The sequence below is a fragment of the Oncorhynchus keta genome, chromosome 20, assembly GCF_023373465.1.
Source record: "Oncorhynchus keta strain PuntledgeMale-10-30-2019 chromosome 20, Oket_V2, whole genome shotgun sequence".
NCBI lineage: Eukaryota > Metazoa > Chordata > Actinopteri > Salmoniformes > Salmonidae > Oncorhynchus > Oncorhynchus keta.
The window spans coordinates 44,695,854-44,716,864 of record NC_068440.1 but is presented as its reverse complement, the minus strand read 5'-3'; the positions used below and the strand labels follow the sequence as shown (position 1 = coordinate 44,716,864).

At 51.1% G+C, this 21,011-nt stretch overlaps 1 protein-coding gene across 1 annotated transcript in view; it reads left to right on the top strand.

The window, feature by feature from the left end:
- The window catches only part of LOC118381542 (CUB and sushi domain-containing protein 2-like), a 1,147,246-nt gene that overhangs the window by 1,108,855 nt on the left and 17,380 nt on the right, over nucleotides 1-21,011 (top strand). Inside the window, 4 exon segments of the mRNA XM_052473074.1 lie at nucleotides 7,326-7,399; nucleotides 14,323-14,434; nucleotides 15,238-15,417; nucleotides 19,400-19,465. Coding sequence (XP_052329034.1) covers nucleotides 7,326-7,399; nucleotides 14,323-14,434; nucleotides 15,238-15,417; nucleotides 19,400-19,465 — 432 coding nt within the window.

Below are 21,011 nucleotides of genomic sequence, written 5' to 3'. Positions count from 1 at the left end.
TGTCAGAATGGGTCCAACTAACTCTCAGTAACCAACTCAGACCAGGCTGTCAGAATGGGTCCAACTAACTCTCAGTAACCAACTCAGACCAGGCACTCAGAATGGGTCCAACTAACTCTCAGTAACTACCTCAGACCAGGCACTCAGAATGGGTCCAACTAACTCTCAGTAACCAACTCAGACCAGGCTGTCAGAATGGGTCCAACTAACTCTCAGTAACCAACTCAGACCAGGCTGTCAGAATGGGTCCTATCAGTAACCAACTCAGACCAGGCACTCAGAATGGGTCCAACTAACTCTCAGTAACCAACTGAGACCAGGCTGTCAGAATGGGTCCAACTAACCCTCAGTAACCAACTCAGACCAGGCTGTCAGAATGGGTTCAACTAACTCTCAGTAACTAACTCAGACCAGGCACTCAGAATGGGTCCTATCAGTAACCAACTCAGACCAGGCACTCAGAATGGGTCCTATCAGTAACCAACCCAGACCAGGCACTCAGAATGGGTCCTATCAGTAACCAACCCAGACCAGGCACTCAGAATGGGTCCTATCAGGAACCAACTCAGACCAGGCTGTCAGAATGGGTCCTATCAGTAACCAACTCAGACCAGGCACTCAGAATGGGTCCTATCAGTAACCAACTCAGACCAGGCACTCAGAATGTGTCCTATCAGTAACCAACTCAGACCAGGCACTCAGAATGGGTCCTATCAGGAACCAACTCAGACCAGGCACTCAGAATGGGTCCTATCAGGAACCAACTCAGACCAGGCACTCAGAATGTGTCCTATCAGTAACCAACTCAGACCAGGCACTCAGAATGGGTCCTATCAGTAACCAACTCAGACCAGGCACTCAGAATGGGTCCTATCAGTAACCAACTCAGACCAGGCTGTCAGAATGGGTCCTATCAGTAACCAACTCAGACCAGGCACTCAGAATGGGTCCTATCAGTAACCAACTCAGACCAGGCTGTCAGAATGGGTCCTATCAGTAACCAACTCAGACCAGGCACTCAGAATGGGTCCTATCAGTAACCAACTCAGACCAGGCTGTCAGAATGGGTCCTATCAGGAACCAACTCAGACCAGGCACTCAGAATGGGTTCTATCAGTAACCAACTCAGACCAGGCTGTCAGAATGGGTCCAGCGAACTATCAGTAACCAACTCTGACCAGGCACTCAGAATGGGTCCAGCGAACTATCAGGAACCAACTCAGACCAGGCACTCAGAATGGGTCCAGCTAACTATCAGGAACCAACTCAGACCAGGCACTCAGAATGGGTCCAGCTAACTATCAGTAACCAACTCTGACCAGGCACTCAGAATGGGTCCAGCTAACTATCAGGAACCAACTCAGACCAGGCACTCAAAATGGGTCCTATCAGTAACCAACTCAGACCAGGCACTCAGAATGGGTCCAACTAACTCTCAGTAACCAACTCAGACCAGGCACTCAGAATGGGTCCAACTAACTCTCAGTAACTACCTCAGACCAGGCACTCAGAATGGGTCCAACTAGCTCTCAATAACCAACTCAGACCAGGCTGTCAGAATGGGTCCAACTAACTCTCAGTAACCAACTCAGACCAGGCTGTCAGAATGGGTCCAACTAACTCTCAGTAACTAACTCAGACCAGGCACTCAGAATGGGTCCTATCAGTAACCAACTCAGACCAGGCACTCAGAATGGGTCCAACTAGCTCTCAGTAACCAACTCAGACCAGGCTGTCAGAATTGGTCCAACTAACTCTCAGTAACCAACTCAGACCAGGCTGTCAGAATGGGTCCAACTAACTCTCAGTAACTAACTCAGACCAGGCACTCAGAATGGGTCCTATCAGTAACCAACTCAGACCAGGCACTCAGAATGGTTCCAACTAACTCTCAGTAACCAACTCAGACCAGGCTGTCAGAACGGGTCCAACTAACTCTCAGTAACCAACTCAGACCAGGCTGTCAGAATGGGTCCTATCAGGAACCAACTCAGACCAGGCTGTCAGAATGGGTCCAACTAACTCTCAGTAACCCACTCAGACCAGGCTGTCAGAATGGTCCAACTAACTCTCAGTAACCAACTCAGACCAGGCTGTCAGAATGGGTCCAACTCGCTCTCAGTAACCCACTCAGACCAGGCTGTCAGAATGGTCTAACTAACTCTCAGTAACCAACTCAGACCAGGCACTCAGAATGGGTCCAACTCGCTCTCAGTAACTACCTCAGACCAGGCACTCAGAATGGGTCTAACTAACTCTCAGTAACTACCTCAGACCAGGCACTCAGAACGGGTCCAACTAACTCTCAGTAACCCACTCAGACCAGGCTGTCAGAATGGTCCAACTAACTCTCAGTAACCAACTCAGACCAGGCTGTCAGAATGGGTCCAACTAACTCTCAGTAACCAACTCAGACCAGGCTGTCAGAATGGGTCCAACTAACTCTCAGTAACCAACTCAGACCAGGCACTCAGAATGGGTCCAACTAACTCTCAGTAACTACCTCAGACCAGGCACTCAGAATGGGTCCAACTAACTCTCAGTAACCAACTCAGACCAGGCTGTCAGAATGGGTCCAACTAACTCTCAGTAACTAACTCAGACCAGGCACTCAGAATGGGTCCTATCAGTAACCAACTCAGACCAGGCACTCAGAATGGGTCCAACTAACTCTCAGTAACCAACTCAGACCAGGCTGTCAGAATGGGTCCAACTAACTCTCAGTAACCAACTCAGACCAGGCTGTCAGAACGGGTCCAACTAACTCTCAGTAACCAACTCAGACCAGGCTGTCAGAATGGGTCCTATCAGTAACCAACTGAGACCAGGCTGTCAGAATGGGTCCAACTAACTCTCAGTAACCAACTCAGACCAGGCTGTCAGAATGGGTTCAACTAACTCTCAGTAACTAACTCAGACCAGGCACTCAGAATGGGTCCTATCAGTAACCAACTCAGACCAGGCACTCAGAATGGGTCCAACTAACTCTCAGTAACCAACTCAGACCAGGCACTCAGAATGGGTCCAACTAACTCTCAGTAACTACCTCAGACCAGGCACTCAGAATGGGTCCAACTAGCTCTCAGTAACCAACTCAGACCAGGCTGTCAGAATGGGTCCAACTAACTCTCAGTAACCAACTCAGACCAGGCTGTCAGAATGGGTCCAACTAACTCTCAGTAACTAACTCAGACCAGGCACTCAGAATGGGTCCTATCAGTAACCAACTCAGACCAGGCTGTCAGAATTGGTCCAACTAACTCTCAGTAACCAACTCAGACCAGGCTGTCAGAACGGGTCCAACTAACTCTCAGTAACCAACTCAGACCAGGCTGTCAGAATGGGTCCTATCAGTAACCAACTCAGACCAGGCTGTCAGAACGGGTCCAACTAACTCTCAGTAACCAACTCAGACCAGTCTGTCAGAATGGGTCCTATCAGTAACCAACTCAGACCAGGCTGTCAGAATGGGTCCAACTAACTCTCAGTAACCAACTCAGACCAGGCTGTCAGAATGGGTCCAACTAACTCTCAGTAACTAACTCAGACCAGGCACTCAGAATGGGTCCTATCAGTAACCAACTCAGACCAGGCACTCAGAATGGGTCCAACTAACTCTCAGTAACCAACTCAGACCAGGCACTCAGAATGGGTCCAACTAACTCTCAGTAACTACCTCAGACCAGGCACTCAGAATGGGTCCAACTAGCTCTCAGTAACCAACTCAGACCAGGCTGTCAGAATTGGTCCAACTAACTCTCAGTAACCAACTCAGACCAGGCTGTCAGAATGGGTCCAACTAACTCTCAGTAACTAACTCAGACCAGGCACTCAGAATGGGTCCTATCAGTAACCAACTCAGACCAGGCACTCAGAATGGGTCCAACTAACTCTCAGTAACCAACTCAGACCAGGCTGTCAGAATGGGTCCAACTAACTCTCAGTAACCAACTCAGACCAGGCACTCAGAATGGGTCCTATCAGTAACCAACTCAGACCAGGCACTCAGAATGGGTCCAACTAACTCTCAGTAACCAACTCAGACCAGGCTGTCAGAACGGGTCCTATCAGTAACCAACTCAGACCAGGCACTCAGAATGGGTCCAACTAACTCTCAGTAACCCACTCAGACCAGGCTGTCAGAATGGTCCAACTAACTCTCAGTAACCAACTCAGACCAGGCTGTCAGAATGGGTCCAACTAACTCTCAGTAACCAACTCAGACCAGGCACTCAGAATGGGTCCAACTAACTCTCAGTAACCAACTCAGACCAGGCACTCAGAATGGGTCCAACTAGCTCTCAGTAACCAACTCAGACCAGGCTGTCAGAATGGGTCCAACTAACTCTCAGTAACCAACTCAGACCAGGCTGTCAGAATGGGTCCAACTAACTCTCAGTAACCCACTCAGACCAGGCTGTCAGAATGGTCTAACTAACTCTCAGTAACCAACTCAGACCAGGCACTCAGAATGGGTCCAACTCGCTCTCAGTAACTACCTCAGACCAGGCACTCAGAATGGGTCTAACTAACTCTCAGTAACTACCTCAGACCAGGCACTCAGAACGGGTCCAACTAACTCTCAGTAACCCACTCAGACCAGGCTGTCAGAATGGTCCAACTAACTCTCAGTAACCAACTCAGACCAGGCTGTCAGAATGGGTCCAACTCGCTCTCAGTAACCCACTCAGACCAGGCTGTCAGAATGGTCTAACTAACTCTCAGTAACCAACTCAGACCAGGCACTCAGAATGGGTCCAACTCGCTCTCAGTAACCCACTCAGACCAGGCTGTCAGAATGGTCCAACTAACTCTCAGTAACCAACTCAGACCAGGCTGTCAGAATGGGTTCTATCAGTAACTACCTCAGACCAGGCTGTCAGAATGGGTCCAACTAACTCTCAGTAACCAACTCAGACCAGGCACTCAGAATGGGTCCAACTAACTCTCAGTAACTACCTCAGACCAGGCACTCAGAATGGGTCCAACTAGCTCTCAGTAACCAACTCAGACCAGGCTGTCAGAATGGGTCCAACTAACTCTCAGTAACCAACTCAGACCAGGCTGTCAGAATGGGTCCAACTAACTCTCAGTAACTAACTCAGACCAGGCACTCAGAATGGGTCCTATCAGTAACCAACTCAGACCAGGCACTCAGAATGGGTCCAACTAACTCTCAGTAACCAACTGAGACCAGGCTGTCAGAATGGGTCCAACTAACTCTCAGTAACCAACTCAGACCAGGCTGTCAGAATGGGTCCAACTAACTCTCAGTAACTAACTCAGACCAGGCACTCAGAATGGGTCCTATCAGTAACCAACTCAGACCAGGCACTCAGAATGGGTCCAACTAACTCTCAGTAACCAACTCAGACCAGGCACTCAGAATGGGTCCAACTAACTCTCAGTAACCAACTCAGACCAGGCTGTCAGAATGGGTCCAACTAACTCTCAGTAACCAACTGAGACCTGGCACTCAGAATGGGTCCTATCAGTAACCAACTCAGACCAGGCACTCAGAATGGGTCTAACTAACTCTCAGTAACTACCACAGACCAGGCACTCAGAATGGGTCTAACTAACTCTCAGTAACTACCTCAGACCAGGCACTCAGAATGGGTCCTATCAGTAACCAACTCAGACCAGGCACTCAGAATGGGTCCAACTAACTCTCAGTAACCAACTCAGACCAGGCTGTCAGAATGGGTCCAACTAACTCTCAGTAACTAACTCAGACCAGGCACTCAGAATGGGTCCTATCAGTAACCAACTCAGACCAGGCACTCAGAATGGGTCCAACTAACTCTCAGTAACCAACTCAGACCAGGCTGTCAGAATGGGTCCAACTAACTCTCAGTAACCAACTCAGACCAGGCACTCAGAATGGGTCCTATCAGTAACCAACTCAGACCAGGCTGTCAGAATGGGTCCAACTAACTCTCAGTAACCAACTGAGACCTGGCACTCAGAATGGGTCCTATCAGTAACCAACTCAGACCAGGCACTCAGAATGGGTCCAACTAACTCTCAGTAACTACCTCAGACCAGGCACTCAGAATGGGTCTAACTAACTCTCAGTAACTACCTCAGACCAGGCACTCAGAATGGGTCCTATCAGTAACCAACTCAGACCAGGCACTCAGAATGGGTCCAACTAACTCTCAGTAACCAACTCAGACCAGGCTGTCAGAATGGGTCCAACTAACTCTCAGTAACCAACTCAGACCAGGCTGTCAGAATGGGTCCAACTAACTCTCAGTAACCAACTCAGACCAGGCTGTCAGAATGGGTCCAACTAGCTCTCAGTAACCAACTCAGACCAGGCACTCAGAATGGGTCCAACTAACTCTCAGTAACCAACTCAGACCAGGCTGTCAGAATGGGTCCAACTAACTCTCAGTAACTAACTCAGACCAGGCACTCAGAATTGGTCCAACTAACTCTCAGGAACCAACTGAGACCAGGCTGTCAGAATGGGTCCTATCAGTAACCAACTCAGACCAGGCACTAAGCCATCCAGAACAATGTATTTTAGATTGTTTTGGGTTACAGCATTAGGAAGTGTTTACATGATACCACTAAATGATGTAGCAGGCATCTTAGCGCCCCAATCAACATAACAATGGGAATATTTTACATCACGTTATATATCTGAATGTATTGAATAAAAACATTATTTAACAACCTAAAAAAGTTGTCTGATCTCTGTAAATATACTTACTGACCACAACAACCATCCAACGTAGACCAGTGGCTGTGTGTATCAGGTCGCGATCTACCTATCAGGTCGCGATCTACCTATCAGGTGGTGATCTACCTATCAGGTGGTGATCTACCTATCAGGTGGCGATCTACCTATCAGGTGGCGATCTACCTATCAGGTGGCGATCTACCTATCAGGTGGCGATCTACCTATCAGGTGGCGATCTACCTATCAGGTGGCGATCTACCTATCAGGTGGCGATCTACCTATCAGGTGGCGATCTACCTATCAGGTGGCGATCTACCTATCAGGTGGCGATCTACCTATCAGGTGGCGATCTACCTATCAGGTGGCGATCTACCTATCAGGTGGCGATCTACCTATCAGGTGGTGATCTACCTATCAGGTGGCTCGATCGCAGGGACGTGATCCATATTCATACCACGAGACGTTTGATACAAAACTAGCCCCCTTGGGTACAGACAGAAGATGTTTTTTATAGATGTGGATTGACGGTTAGATTGACAACCAAGTCAAATGTCCTGCTCATAGGTTTTTATATACTTGGAATAAGTAGAGTAAGTAGTAATTTCTATAGTGTTATTATTACTGTCTGTTTCAGATCCCAGTCACACCACCTGCGGAGATCCTGGAACCCCCCTGTTTGGAAACCAGAACAACACCCAAGGCTACCAGGTTACAATACTGTGGGAATGTGGGACAGGTTACAATACTGTGGGGATGTGGGACAGGTTACAATACTGTGGGGGTGTGGGGACAGGTTACAATACTGTGGGGGTGTGGGGTCAGGTTACAATACTGTGGGGATGTGGGACAGGTTACAATACTGTGGGGATGTGGGACAGCATGCTACCAGGTTACACTACTGTGGGGGTGTGGGGACAGGTTACAATACTGTGGGGATGTGGGACAGCATGCTACCAGGTTACAATACTGTGGGGATGTGGGACAGCATGCTACCAGGTTACAATACTGTGGGGATGTGGGACAGCATGCTACCAGGTTACAATACTGTGGGGATGTGGGACAGCATGCTACCAGGTTACACTACTGTGGGGATGTGGGACAGCATGCTACCAGGTTACAATACTGTGGGGATGTGGGACAGCATGCTACCAGGTTACACTACTGTTGGGGTGTGGGGACAGGTTACAATACTGTGGGGATGTGGGACAGCATGCTACCAGGTTACAATACTGTGGGGATGTGGGACAGCATGCTACCAGGTTACAATACTGTGGGGATGTGGGACAGCATGCTACCAGGTTACAATACTGTGGGGATGTGGGACAGCATGCTACCAGGTTACACTACTGTGGGGGTGTGGGGACAGGTTACAATACTGTGGGGATGTGGGACAGCATGCTACCAGGTTACAATACTGTGGGGATGTGGGACAGCATGCTACCAGGTTACAATACTGTGGGGATGTGGGACAGCATGCTACCAGGTTACAATACTGTGGGGATGTGGGACAGCATGCTACCAAGTTGCAATACTGTGGGGATGTGGGACAGCATGCTACCAGGTTACAATACTGTGGGGATGTGGGACAGCATGCTACCAAGTTGCAATACTGTGGGGATGTGGGACAGCATGCTGCCAGGTTACACTACTGTGGGGATGTGGGACAGCATGCTACCAGGTTACAATACTGTGGGGATGTGGGACAGCATGCTACCAGGTTACAATACTGTGGGGATGTGGGACAGGTTACAATACTGTGGGGATGTGGGACAGCATGCTACCAGGTTACAATACTGTGGGGATGTGGGACAGCATGCTACCAGGTTACAATACTGTGGGGATGTGGGACAGGTTACTATACTGTGGGGATGTGGGACAGGTTACTATACTGTGGGGATGTGGGACAGCATGCTACCAGGTTACAATACTGTGGGGATGTGGGACAGCATGCTACCAGGTTACAATAATGTGGGGATGTGGGACAGCATGCTACCAGGTTACAATACTGTGGGGATGTGGGACAGCATGCTACCAGGTTACAATACTGTGGGGATGTGGGACAGCATGCTACCAGGTTACAATACTGTGGGGATGTGGGACAGCATGCTACCAAGTTGCAATACTGTGGGGATGTGGGACAGCATGCTACCAGGTTGCAATACTGTGGGGATGTGGGACAGCATGCTACCAGGTTACAATACTGTGGGGATGTGGGACAGCATGCTACCAGGTTACAATACTGTGGGGATGTGGGACAGCATGCTACCAGGTTACAATACTGTGGGGATGTGGGACAGCATGCTACCAGGTTACAATACTGTGGGGATGTGGGACAGCATGCTACCAGGTTACAATACTGTGGGGATGTGGGACAGCATGCTACCAGGTTACAATACTGTGGGGATGTGGGACAGGTTACAATACTGTGGGGATGTGGGACAGCATGCTACCAGGTTACAATACTGTGGGGATGTGGGACAGCATGCTACCAAGTTGCAATACTGTGGGGATGTGGGACAGCATGCTACCAGGTTACACTACTGTGGGGATGTGGGACAGCATGCTACCAGGTTACAATACTGTGGGGATGTGGGACAGCATGCTACCAGGTTACAATACTGTGGGGATGTGGGACAGGTTACAATACTGTGGGGATGTGGGACAGCATGCTACCAGGTTACAATACTGTGGGGATGTGGGACAGCATGCTACCAGGTTACAATACTGTGGGGATGTGGGACAGGTTACTATACTGTGGGGATGTGGGACAGGTTACTATACTGTGGGGATGTGGGACAGCATGCTACCAGGTTACAATACTGTGGGGATGTGGGACAGCATGCTACCAGGTTACAATACTGTGGGGATGTGGGACAGCATGCTACCAGGTTGCAATACTGTGGGGATGTGGGACAGCATGCTACCAAGTTACAATACTGTGGGGATGTGGGACAGGTTACTATACTGTGGGGGTGTGGGGACAGGTTACAATAATGTGGGGTTGTGGGACAGCATGCTACCAGGTTACAATACTGTGGGGATGTGGGACAGCATGTCACCAGGTTACAATACTGTGGGGGTGTGGGACAGCATGCTACCAGGTTACACTACTGTGGGGATGTGGGACAGGTTACAATACTGTGTGGATCTGGGACAGCATGCTACCAAGTTGCAATACTGTGGGGGTGTGGGACAGCATGCTACCAGGTTACAATACTGTGGGGATGTGGGACAGCATGCTACCAGGCTACAATACTGTGGGGATGTGGGACAGCATGCTACCAGGCTACAATACTGTGGGGATGTGGGACAGCATGCTACCAGGTTACACTACTGTGGGGGTGTGGGGACAGGTTACAATACTGTGGGGGTGTGGGACAGGTTACAATACTGTGGGGATGTGGGGGGACAGTATGCTACCAGGTTACAATACTGTGGGGGTGTGGGGGGACAGTATGCTACCAGGTTACAATACTGTGGTGGTGTGGGGGGATAGTATGCTACCATGTTACACTACTGTGGGGATGTGGGACAGCATGCTACCAGGTTACAATACTGTGGTGATGTGGGACAGCATGCTACCAGGTTACTATACTGTGGGGGTGTGGGACAGCATGCTACCAGGTTACAATACTGTGGGGATGTGGGACAGCATGCTACCAGGTTACAATACTGTGGGGGGACAGCATGCTACCAGGTTACTATACTGTGGGGATGTGGGACAGCATGCTACCAGGTTACAATACTGTGGGGATGTGGGACAGCATGCTACCAGGTTACAATACTGTGGGGATGTGGGACAGCATGCTACCAGGTTACTATACTGTGGGGATGTGGGACAGCATGCTACCAGGCTACACTACTGTGGGGATGTGGGACAGGTTACACTACTGTGGGGATGTGGGACAGCATGCTACCAGGCTACAATACTGTGGGGATGTGGGACAGCATGCTACCAGGTTACAATACTGTGGGGATGTGGGACAGCATGCTACCAGGTTACAATACTGTGGGGGTGTGGGGGGACAGCATGCTACCAGGCTACAATACTGTGGGGATGTGGGACAGGTTATTATACTGTGGGGATGTGTGGGACAGGTTACTATTCTGTGGAGATGTGGGACAGGTTCCTATACTGTGGGGATGTGGGACAGGTTCCTATACTGTGGGGATGTGGGACAGCATGATAACAGGTTACAATACTGTGGGGATGTGGGACAGGTTACAATACTGTGGGGATGTGGGGCAGGTTACGATACTGTGGGGATGTGGGACAGCATTCTATCAGGTTACAATACTGTGGGGATGTGGGACAGCATGCTATCAGGTTACAATACTGTGGGGATGTGGGACAGCATGCTATCAGGTTACAATACTGTGGGGATGTGGGACAGCATGCTACCAGGTTACAATACTGTGGGGATGTGGGACAGCATGCTATCAGGTTACAATACTGTGGGGATGTGGGACAGCATGCTATCAGGTTACAATACTGTGGGGATGTGGGACAGCATGCTACCAGGTTACAATACTGTGGGAGTGTGTGGGGACAGGTTACTATAATGTGGGTGTGTGTGGGGACAGGTTACTGTGGGAGTGTGTGGGGACAGGTTACTGTTCTGTGGGGGGTGTGGGGACAGGTTACTATACTGTGGGGGTGTGTGGGGACAGGTTACTATACTGTGGGGGGTGTGGGGACAGGTTGCTATACTGTGGGGGTGTGTGGGGACAGGTTACTATACTGTGGGGGTGTGTGGGGACAGGTTACTAAACTGTGGGGGTGTGGGACAGGTTACTGTACTGTGGGGGGTGGGGACAGGTTACTATACTATGGGGGTGTGGGACAGGTTACTATACTGTGGGGGGGGCAGGTTACTATACTGTGGGGGTGTGGGACAGGTTACTATACTGTGGGGGTGTAGGGACAGGTTACTATACTGTGGGGGTGTGTGGGGACAGGTTAATATACTGTGGGGGTGTGTGGGGACAGGTTACTATACTGTGGGGGTGTGTGGGGACAGGTTACTATACTGTGTGGGTGTGGGACAGGTTACTATACTGTGGGGGGGTGTAGGGACAGGTTACTATACTGTGGGGGTGTGTGGGGACAGGTTACTATACTGTGGGGGTGTGTGGGGACAGGTTACTATACTGTGGGGGGCAGGTTACTATACTGTGGGGGTGTGTGGGAACAGGTTACTAAACTGTGGGGGTGTGTGGGGACAGGTTACTAAACTGTGGGGGTGTGGGACAGGTTACTATACTGTGGGGGGTGTGGGGACAGGTTACTATACTGTGGGGGTGTGGGACAGGTTACTATACTGTGGGGGTGTAGGGACAGGTTACTATACTGTGGGGGGTGTGGGGACAGGTTACTATACTGTGGGGGTGTGTGGGGACAGGTTACTATACTGTGGGGGGCAGGTTACTATACTGTGGGGGTGTGTGGGAACAGGTTACTATACTGTGGGGGTGTGTGGGGGCAGGTTACTTTACTGTGGGGGTGTGTTTGGACAGGTTACTATACTGTGGGGGTGTGTGGGGACAGGTTACTATACTGTGGTGGTGTGGGGGGACAGGTTACTATACTGTGGGGGTGTGGGGGACAGGTTACTATACTGTGGGGGTGTGTGGGGACAGGTTACTATACTGTGGGGGTGTGTGGGGACAGGTTACTATACTGTGGGGGTGTGGGGGACAGGTTTCTATACTGTGGGGGGTGTGGGGACAGGTTACTATACTGTAGGTGTGTGTATGTCTCTAACCCTGCGGTGTGATCTGTCCCTGAGGTGTGTATCTGTCTCTAACCCTGAGGTGTGTGTCTGTCTCTAACCCTGAGGTGTGTGTCTGTCTCTAACCCTGAGGTGTGTGTATGTCTCTAACCCTGCGGTGTGTGTCTGTCTCTAACCCTGAGGTGTGTGTCTGTCTCTAACCCTGAGGTGTGTGTCTGTCTCTAACCCTGAGGTGTGTGTCTGTCTCTAACCCTGAGGTGTGTGTCTGTCTCTAACCCTGAGGTGTGTATCTGTCTCTAACCCTGAGGTGTGTGTCTGTCTCTAACCCTGAGGTGTGTGTCTGTCTCTAACCCTGAGGTGTGTGTCTGTCTCTAACCCTGAGGTGTGTATCTGTCTCTAACCCTGAGGTGTGTATCTGTCTCTAACCCTGAGGTGTGTGTCTGTCTCTAACCCTGAGGTGTGTGTCTGTCTCTAAGCCTGAGGTGTGTGTCTGTCTCTAAGCCTGAGGTGTGTATCTGTCTCTAACCCTGAGGTGTGTGTCTGTCTCTAACCCTGAGGTGTGTATCTGTCTCTAACCCTGAGGTGTGTGTCTGTCTCTAACCCTGAGGTGTGTGTCTGTCTCTAACCCTGAGGTGTGTGTCTGTCTCTAACCCTGCGGTGTGTGTCTGTCTCTAACCCTGAGGTGTGTGTCTGTCTCTAACCCTGAGGTGTGTATCTGTCTCTAACCCTGAGGTGTGTGTCTGTCTCTAACCCTGAGGTGTGTATCTGTCTCTAACCCTGAGGTGTGTGTCTGTCTCTAACCCTGAGGTGTGTATCTGTCTCTAACCCTGAGGTGTGTATCTGTCTTTAACCAGGTGGTGTGTGTCTGTCTCTAACCCTGGTGTGTATCTGTCTCTAACCCTGAGGTGTGTGTCTGTCTCTAACCCTGAGGTGTGTGTCTGTCTCTAACCCTGAGGTGTGTGTCTGTCTCTAACCCTGAGGTGTGTGTCTGTCTCTAACCCTGAGGTGTGTATCTGTCTCTAACCCTGAGGTGTGTGTCTGTCTCTAACCCTGAGGTGTGTATCTGTCTCTAACCCTGAGGTGTGTATCTGTCTCTAACCCTGAGGTGTGTGTCTGTCTCTAACCCTGAGGTGTGTGTCTGTCTCTAACCCTGAGGTGTGTATCTGTCTCTAAGCCTGAGGTGTGATCTGTCCCTGAGGTGTGTGTCTGTCTCTAACCCTGAAGGGTGTATCTGTCTCTAACCCTGAGGTGTGTGTCTGTCTCTAACCCTGAGGTGTGTGTCTGTCTCTAACCCTGAGGTGTGTATCTGTCTCTAAGCCTGAGGTGTGATCTGTCCCTGAGGTGTGTGTCTGTCTCTAACCCTGAAGGGTGTATCTGTCTCTAAGCCTAAGGTGTGTGTCTGTCTCTAAGCCTGAGGTGTGTTTCTGTCTCTAACCCTGCGGTGTGTTTCTGTCTCTAACCCTGAGGTGTGTATCTGTCCCTGAGGTGTGTGTCTGTCTCTAACCCTGAGGTGTGTGTCTGTCTCTAAGCCTGAGGTGTGTTTCTGTCTCTAAGCCTGAGGTGTGTTTCTGTCTCTAACCCTGAGGTGTGTGTCTGTCTCTAACCCTGAGGTGTGTGTCTGTCTCTAACCCTGAGGTGTGTGTCTGTCTCTAACCCTGAGGTGTGTTTCTGTCTCTAACCCTGAGGTGTGTATCTGTCTCTAACCCTGAGGTGTGTGTCTGTCTCTAACCCTGAGGTGTGTGTCTGTCTCTAACCCTGAGGTGTGTATCTGTCTCTAACCCTGAGGTGTGTATCTAGTCTCTAACCCTGAAATGTGTGTCTGTCTCTAACCCTGAGGTGTGTGTCTGTCTCTGAGGTGTGTGTCTGTCTCTAACCCTGAGGTGTGTCTCCACCCTACAGATCAGCAGTACAGTATTGTTCAGCTGTAGGAAGGGCTACCTGCTACAAGGCTCCACAACACGTACCTGTCTACCCAACCTCACCTGGAATGGCTTTCAACCAGAGTGTATAGGTACGTATACACACACACACCTGTCTACCCAACCTGACCTGGAATGGCTTCCAACCAGAGTGTATAGGTACGTATACACACACACACCTGTCTACCCAACCTGACCTGGAATGGCTTTCAACCAGAGTGTATAGGTACGTATACACACACACACCTGTCTACCCAACCTCACCTGGAATGGCTTTCAACCAGATTGTATAGGTACGTATACACACACACATCTGTCTACCCAACCTCACCTGGAATGGCTTTCAACCAGATTGTATAGGTACGTATACACACACACACCCCTCCATCTATCCTCCCCTCTTCTAAATCCACCTCTCCTCCCCCTCCACCTCTCCTCCCCTCTTCTAAATCCACCTCTCCTCCCCCTCCACCTCTCCTCCCCTCTTCTAAATCCACCTCTCCTCCCCCTCCATCTATCCTCCCCTCTTCTAAACCCATCCCCCTCCCTCCCTCTCCTCCCTCTCTCTTTCTCTCTCTCTCTTTCTCTCCTCCCTCCCTCCCTCCCCTCCCCCCTCTCTCTCTCCTCCTCTCTCTCCCCCCCACCCTCCCTGCCTCTCCCCCCCTCTCTCTCTCTCTCTCTTTCTCTCCTCCCTCCTCCCTCCCCTCCCCTCTCTCTCTCTACCTCCCCCTCTCTCTCTCTTTCTCTCCCCCTCCCCCTCTCTCTCTCTCCTCTCCCTCCCTCTCCCCCTCTCTCTCTCTCTCTCTCTCTCTCTCTCTTTCTCTCCTCCCTCCCTCCCTCCCCCCTCCCCCGCTCTCTCTCTCCTCTCCCTCTCCTCCCCCCTCCATCTCTCCAGCCCACCACTGTAGCCAGCCAGAGATGCCCACCCAGGTGGATGTGTCTGCCATAGAGTTGCCGTCCCTCGGTTACACCCTGATCTACACCTGTCAGCCAGGCTTTTACCTGGCCGAGGGGTCAGAACACAGAACCTGCCGTGGCGACGGGAGCTGGACCGGGAAGCAACCTGTCTGTGCTGGTACGAGTAACACACACCTGGACAGTAGACAATCACATGGACACACAAACACACCCTAGTGCCAACACATCACACACTCCATGCCCTCCTAATAGCCAGTACACACACACCACACCACACACCACACACCACACACACACACACACTTCTAATGGTGTATAATTTGGGGAATAGTCATTTGTTTACTTCTACGACAACACTGCAAAATCCTGTTGTTCAATAATTATTAAAAAAATAGTACAGTATTCACTGAGGTCTGGGACTTCAATATGGGCTGAGAGAGCCTGTAGTATTCACTGAGGTCTGGGACTTCAATATGGGCTGAGAGAGCCTGTAGTATTCACTGAGGTCTGGGACTTCAATATGGGCTGAGAGAGGCAGGGACAGGTAGTGAATAAGGGAGAGGTGTCAGGGAGGACAGGTAGTGAAGAAGGCAGAGGTGGCAGGGACAGGTAGTGAAGAAGGGAGAGGTGTCAGGGACAGGTAGTGAAGAAGGGAGAGGTGTCAGGGAGGACAGGTAGTGAATAAGGGAGAGGTGTCATGGAGGACTGGTAGTGAAGAAGGGAGAGGTGTCAGGGACAGGTAGTAAAGAAGGGAGAGGTGTCAGGGACAGGTTGTGAAGAAGGGAGAGGTGTCAGGGAGGACAGGTAGTGAAGAAGGGAGAGGTGTCAGGGACAGGTAGTGAAGAAGGGAGAGGTCTCAGGGAGGACAGGTAGTAAAGAAGGGAGAGGTGTCAGGGACAGGTAGTAAAGAAGGGAGAGGTGTCAGGGACAGGTAGTGAAGAAGGGAGAGGTGTCAGGGAGGACAGGTAGTGAAGAAGGGAGAGGTGTCATGGAGGACAGGTAGTGAAGAAGGGAGAGGTGTCAGGGAGGACAGGTAGTGAAGAAGGGAGAGGTGTCAGGGAGGACAGGTAGTGAAGAAGGGAGAGGTGTCAGGGACAGGTAGTGAAGAAGGGAGAGGTGTCAGGGAGGACAGGTAGTGAAGAAGGGAGAGGTGTCAGGGACAGGTAGTGAAGAAGGGAGAGGTGTCAGGGACAGGTAGTGAAGAAGGGAGAGGTGTCAGGGAGGACAGGTAGTGAAGAAGGGAGAGGTGTCAGGGAGGACAGGTAGTGAAGAAGGGAGAGGTGTCAGGGAGGACAGGTAGTGAAGAAGGGAGAGGTGTCAGGGACAGGTAGTGAAGAAGGGAGAGGTGTCAGGGACAGGTAGTGAAGAAGGGAGAGGTGTCAGGGAGGACAGGTAGTGAAGAAGGGAGAGGTGTCAGGGACAGGTAGTGAAGAAGGGAGAGGTGTCAGGGAGGACAGGTAGTGAAGAAGGGAGAGGTGTCAGGGACAGGTAGTGAAGAAGGGAGAGGTGTCAGGGAGGACAGGTAGTGAAGAAGGGAGAGGTGTCAGGGAGGACAGGTAGTGAAGAAGGGAGAGGTGTCAGGGACAGGTAGTGAAGAAGGGAGAGGTGTCAGGGACAGGTAGTGAAGAAGGGAGAGGTGTCAGGGACAGGTAGTGAAGAAGGGAGAGGTGTCAGGGAGGACAGGTAGTGAAGAAGGGAGAGGTGTCAGGGACAGGTAGTGAAGAAGGGAGAGGTGTCAGGGAGGACAGGTAGTGAAGAAGGGAGAGGTGTCAGGGACAGGTAGTGAAGAAGGGAGAGGTGTCAGGGACAGGTAGTAAAGAAGGGAGAGGTGTCAGGGACAGGTAGTGAAGAAGGGAGAGGTGTCAGGGAGGACAGGTAGTGAAGAAGGGAGAGGTATCAGGGACAGGTAGTGAAGAAGGGAGAGGTGTCAGGGACAGGTAGTAAAGAAGGGAGAGGTGTCAGGGACAGGTAGTGAAGAAGGGAGAGGTGTCAGGGAGGACAGTTAGTGAAGAAGGGAGAGGTGTCAGGGACAGGTAGTGAAGAAGGGAGAGGTGTCAGGGACAGGTAGTGAAGAAGGGAGAGGTGTCAGGGACAGGTAGTGAAGAAGGGAGAGGTGTCAGGGAGGACAGGTAGTGAAGAAGGGAGAGGTGTCAGGGAGGACAGGTAGTGAAGAAGGGAGAGGTGTCAGGGACAGGTAGTGAAGAAGGGAGAGGTGTCAGGGAGGACAGGTAGTGAAGAAGGCAGAGGTGTCAGGGACAGGTAGTGAAGAAGGGAGAGGTGTCAGGGAGGACAGGTAGTAAAGAAGGGAGAGGTGTCAGGGACAGGTAGTAAAGAAGGGAGAGGTGTCAGGGACAGGTAGTGAAGAAGGGAGAGGTGTCAGGGACAGGTAGTGAAGAAGGGAGAGGTGTCAGGGAGGACAGGTAGTGAAGAAGGGAGAGGTGTCAGGGAGGACAGGTAGTGAAGAAGGGAGAGGTGTCAGGGACAGGTAGTGAAGAAGGGAGAGGTGTCAGGGACAGGTAGTGAAGAAGGGAGAGGTGTCAGGGAGGACAGGTAGTGAAGAAGGGAGAGGTGTCAGGGACAGGTAGTGAAGAAGGGAGAGGTGTCAGGGAGGACAGGTAGTGAAGAAGGGAGAGGTGTCAGGGACAGGTAGTGAAGAAGGGAGAGGTGTCAGGGAGGACAGGTAGTGAAGAGGGAGAGGTGTCAGGGACAGGTAGTGAAGAAGGGAGAGGTGTCAGGGAGGACAGGTAGTGAAGAAGGGAGAGGTATCAGGGACAGGTAGTGAAGAAGGGAGAGGTGTCAGGGACAGGTAGTGAAGAAGGGAGAGGTATCAGGGACAGGTAGTGAAGAAGGGAGAGGTGTCAGGGAGGACAGGTAGTGAAGAAGGGAGAGGTGTCAGGGAGGACAGGTAGTGAAGAAGGGAGAGGTGTCAGGGACAGGTAGTGAAGAAGGGAGAGGTGTCAGGGAGGACAGGTAGTGAAGAAGGGAGAGGTGTCAGGGACAGGTAGTGAAGAAGGGAGAGGTGTCAGGGAGGACAGGTAGTGAAGAAGGGAGAGGTGTCAGGGAGGACAGGTAGTGAAGAAGGGAGAGGTGTCAGGGACAGGTAGTGAAGAAGGGAGAGGTGTCAGGGACAGGTAGTGAAGAAGGGAGAGGTGTCAGGGACAGGTAGTGAAGAAGGGAGAGGTGTCAGGGAGGACAGGTAGTGAAGAAGGGAGAGGTGTCAGGGAGGACAGGTAGTGAAGAAGGGAGAGGTGTCAGGGACAGGTAGTGAAGAAGGGAGAGGTGTCAGGGACAGGTAGTGAAGAAGGGAGAGGTGTCAGGGAGGACAGGTAGTGAAGAAGGGAGAGGTGTCAGGGAGGACAGGTAGTGAAGAAGGGTGTCAGGGACAGGTAGTGAAGAAGGGAGAGGTGTCAGGGACAGGTAGTGAAGAAGGGAGAGGTGTCAGGGACAGGTAGTGAAGAAGGGAGAGGTCTCAGGGAGGACAGGTAGTGAAGAAGGGAGAGGTGTCAGGGACAGGTAGTGAAGAAGGGAGAGGTGTCAGGGACAGGGTGAAGAAGGGAGAGGTGTCAGGGAGGACAGGTAGTGAAGAAGGGAGAGGTGTCAGGGAGGACAGGTAGTGAAGAAGGGAGAGGTGTCAGGGAGGACAGGTAGTGAAGAAGGGAGAGGTGTCAGGGACAGGTAGTGAAGAAGGGAGAGGTGTCCGGGACAGGTAGTGAAGAAGGGAGAGGTGTCAGGGAGGACAGGTAGTGAATAAGGGAGAGGTGTCAGGGACAGGTAGTGAAGAAGGGAGAGGTGTCAGGGACAGGTAGTGAAGAAGGGAGAGGTGGCAGGTAGGATATTAACAGCACCTGTGGGGGATTTGACTGGAGAGCAGCTCACTTCCTTGACAGCTAATACAGCTTTGTTGGGATGTGTGTGTGTGTGTGTGTGTGTGTGTGTGTGTGTGTGTGTGTGTGTGTGTGTGTGTGTGTGTGTGTGTGTGTGTGTGTGTGTGTGTGTGTGTGTGTGTGTGTGTGTGTGTGTGTGTGTGTGTGTCCTGTCGCTAACAGCGACCCTCACTCACGTTACCAGGGGATTATTTTCAGGGGGTCAATCAAACAGGAAGTGCTTATGTTGACTTCCTGTTGTTGATGTTGTTTCAGCTGATATCCGTCCCAGTGGGAAGACAGTGGGGACAGTCCAGGAGCCACCCAACCCCAAACTACCAGGTAACTAAACTAAAATAAGACAGGCTGTAAGAAATCTAGAAATACCGAAACACTCTTCCTGTCTGTTAAATACACTACAACGAACGTCCTGTCCAGTGGGTGTCCTGTACATCAAGCTGTCTCACTATAGAAACAGGAGATAGACTAGTGTCCTGTCCAGGGGGTGTCCTGTACATCAAGCTGTCTGACTATAGAAACAGGAGATAGACTAGTGTCCTGTCCAGGGGGTGTCCTGTACATCAAGCTGTCTCACTATAGAAGCAGGAGACAGACTAGTGTCCTGTCCAGTGGGTGTCCTGTACATCAAATGGCTCACTATAGAAACAGGAGATAGACTAGTGTCCTGTCCAGGGGGTGTCCTGTACATCAAGCTGTCTGACTATAGAAACAGGAGATAGACTAGTGTCCTGTCCAGGGGGTGTCCTGTACATCAAGCTGTCTCACTATAGAAGCAGGAGACAGACTAGTGTCCTGTCCAGGGGGTGTCCTGTACATCAAGCTGTCTCACTATAGAAGCAGGAGACAGACTAGTGTCCTGTCCAGGGGGTGTCCTGTACATCAAGCTGTCTCACTATAGAAGCAGGAGATAGACTAGTGTCCTGTCCAGGGGGTGTCCTGTACATCAAGCTGTCTCACTATAGAAACAGGAGATAGACTAGTGTCCTGTCCAGGGGGTGTCCTGTACATCAAGCTGTCTCACTACAGAAGCAGGAGATAGACTAGTGTCCTGTCCAGGGGGTGTCCTGGTACATCACGCTGTCTCACTACAGAAACAGGAGATAGACTAGTGTCCTGTCCAGGGGGTGTCCTGGTACATCAAGCTGTCTCACTACAGGAGATAGACTAGTGTCCTGTCCAGGGGGTGTCCTGTACATCAAGCTGTCTCACTACAGGAGATAGACTAGTGTCCTGTCCAGGGGGTGTCCTGTACATCAAGCTGTCTCACTACAGGAGATAGACTAGTGTCCTGTCCAGGGGTGTCCTGGTCCATCAAGCTGTCTCACTACAGAAACAGGAGATAGACTTGTGTCCTGTCCAGGGGGTGTCCTGGTACATCAAGCTGTCTCACTACAGAAACAGGAGATAGACTTGTGTCCTGGTACATCAAGCTGTCTCACTACAGAAACAGGAGATAGACTAGTGTCCTGACCAGGGGGTGTCCTGGTACATCAAGCTGTTTCACTACAGAAACAGGAGAGAGACTAGTGTCCTGTCCAGGGGGTGTACTGTACATCAAGCTGTCTCACTACAGAAACAGGAGATAGACTAGTGTCCTGTCCAGGGGGTGTACTGGTACATCAAGCTGTCTCACTACAGAAACAGGAGATAGACTAGTGTCCTGTCCAGGGGGTGTACTGGTACATCAAGCTGTCTCACTACAGAAACAGGAGATAGACTAGTGTCCTGACCAGGGGGTGTACTGGTACATCAAGCTGTCTCACTACAGAAACAGGAGATAGACTAGTGTCCTGTCCAGGGGGTGTACTGGTACATCAAGCTGTCTCACTACAGAAACAGGAGATAGACTAGTGTCCTGTCCAGGGGG